The following is a 2,398-nucleotide window of genomic DNA, read 5'->3' on the forward strand; positions in this document are numbered from 1 at the left end:
AATGAAGGTAAAATGGTCATCAAAATAGAAACGCTCAATAAAAATCAAAAGTGCAATAACAGTAAGTGCGCGCCAGGGACTGTGGACGAATAGCCGCATTTTCAAACTCGTCATCGACATTGTGAATCATAATATACAATTAAGTGATGTAGAAGATCATCAAGTAAGACAGTGCAGCGCAGAGAGAAAAAAGCTAAGGTATGCACAGAACCTTCGATATTTTAAAAATAGTGAGAGAAAATATAGAACGAAACAGTTTTCCGGCCAGAACAAAAAACGGCCCAAAGAAAAAATATACAGGGGCCAATGGTGTGGCGTATTTCACTAATAAATGGATAAACTCAACTGCTGGAATGGTGATGATAGTATTTTTCAAGCTGATGGTGCATGAAATGTTAAGCGTTAATGTTGGGAGGGCACACTGCTTTACTGGAAAAGAATATTTTTTTACCTTCTGTGTGGAGCTAGTGAGAGCATACGCGGGACATTGATAGATGACAAGGGAGATCGAATTACAACACTTCTCAGGGGTTTGACTTTTGTTCGTAGTTCACAACGAGAAAAAAATACTGAGCGTGCGGTATCAGCGCAAAAAACATACAGGCAGACCACTAGCTAAGACAAAGTATACCCAAGTGCACAAATGGCTGCCAAAGACTAACGAAGAAGCCAAGAGCAGACGGCACAGAACTCCACAATAAACCATTACAAAGGAAACCAGCGACATCAATATTGCAGCGCCACGCCGACCGGCAAACATTTTTTTTGCTTCTTCTGTTTTTTTAAAAGAGACTAGAAACTTACAAACTAATCACCAAAGAAATGCGGCCGGCGATCTACATCCAGCAAAAAGCTATTAGAGCGGCGCTATTGGCAGCGATCCTGCTCTATACAACACCAGAGCGTAGCGAACAGGCAGCAGGACAGCATAAAAATCAGCACCACCTGCACAGCATGTGCAAACTAGTAGCACTAACAAAAGTAAAAACAATAACCGGCGACACAAGCAAGATTGGGGATGAAGAAGTAGAGGATATAATGAAAATAAACATTTCACTGGCAAACCCAAGCTGGTCAAGCAAACTAGCAACAAAGCCAACCGAAAAAAAACACGGCACACCCCACTGTACCGACCCAACCAACAAGCCAGAGTGCACAGCAGAATGGGCAAAGTGGGAGGATCTTTCAATAGAGATACACGAATCGGATACATCCATAAAGGAATTTATACCGGCAGGTAACCGGCGCTTAAGCCCAGCAGGGCGCGCTGCTGCCGTCTTTATTCAAGGACTATTGGCAAAAGCAGCAAGGATAAAAGACGACTATAACAGCAATCGAAAAGAAGAGGACAGCACGCCACCGCCAAAAGCGCTAAGCCTAATCCAGGAGGCGGTTTACGGCGCAAAGATAGCACCGCCGTTCACGGAGGCGAAATGCAAGATCACATTAACAAGCACAAGAGCCAACGACTGCAAAGGAGCCCCCGGACTGCACGCCGCATGTGGGGCTCTAATTTGCCTGTGCGCCAACCAAGGGACCCAGAACGAAGCACTATGTGGAGACACAGCCTCAGCAACCCATGCCGCTGGTTGGAACGCCGGACAACAAGACGCCCTCTGGAGCAAAATAGCAACGGTATGCAATGCATACCCGGCACCAGTACTAACGCCGCAGCTGATCCGAGCAACACTGCAAGAAGTAACCGGCAGAATAGGAACCAAAAACACCGGCGAAGCAGACAACCTAGTCCTGGGCATCGCACACAACGACGGTGGGTGCTCCACACAAGCCGGAGTGGGTTGTATACAACTAGACAAAGTCAACACCAAAGACGGCACAGCCCCAACTGGCAAGCTGCTGTGGGCGGACAAACTAGCTGAAGCTGCAGACCACCTGGAAAAAACGGAACATGAAATACAAAAGCGGATCAAGGCAATACAAGACATAAAACAGATCAAAGCGGAAGCAGAGCAGCTGCTGAAGGCAGTCATAAAAAGTGAGGACGAGTCGTCTCAACTGCCACCAAAACAAAATCCAACCGGCCACGAAACGATACTAGCCGACAAAAAAGAATGCAAGGGTCGCAAGGAGAACAAAACCCAATGCGAAAAAGCAGCTAAATGCGAATGGAAAGGAGAGAGTGAAACCAAGGGGGAGTGCAAACCTAAAGACGAAGAGAAACAGCCAAACACAGCAGGAGCAGGTGGAGCTTCAGGGGAAAAAGATAAGTGTGGTGAGGCCAAAACCCCTGAGGACTGCGCAAAAGTGACAGGAACGACACCTGAAGGGAAAAATTCCGTTTGCGGATGGATTGACGATAAATGTCAGAATTCAACTTTTCTCCTAAACAAACATTTTGCCCTCACTGTGGTTTCTGCTGCATTTGTGGCCTTGCTTT

General features: G+C 46.4%; 1 pseudogene across 1 annotated transcript in view; it reads left to right on the top strand.

The window, feature by feature from the left end:
• Positions 1 to 822: 822 nt before the first annotated feature.
• Positions 823 to 2,398, top strand: part of TEOVI_000837300:pseudogene — a 1,707-nt pseudogene continuing 131 nt past the window's right edge. The window contains exon 1 of the mRNA in view: positions 823 to 2,398. Within this exon, the coding sequence occupies positions 823 to 2,398 (1,576 nt within the window).

This window comes from Trypanosoma equiperdum (genome assembly GCF_001457755.1).
Source record: "Trypanosoma equiperdum strain OVI genome assembly, contig: ctg_1860, whole genome shotgun sequence".
Classification (NCBI taxonomy): Eukaryota; Euglenozoa; class Kinetoplastea; order Trypanosomatida; family Trypanosomatidae; genus Trypanosoma; species Trypanosoma equiperdum.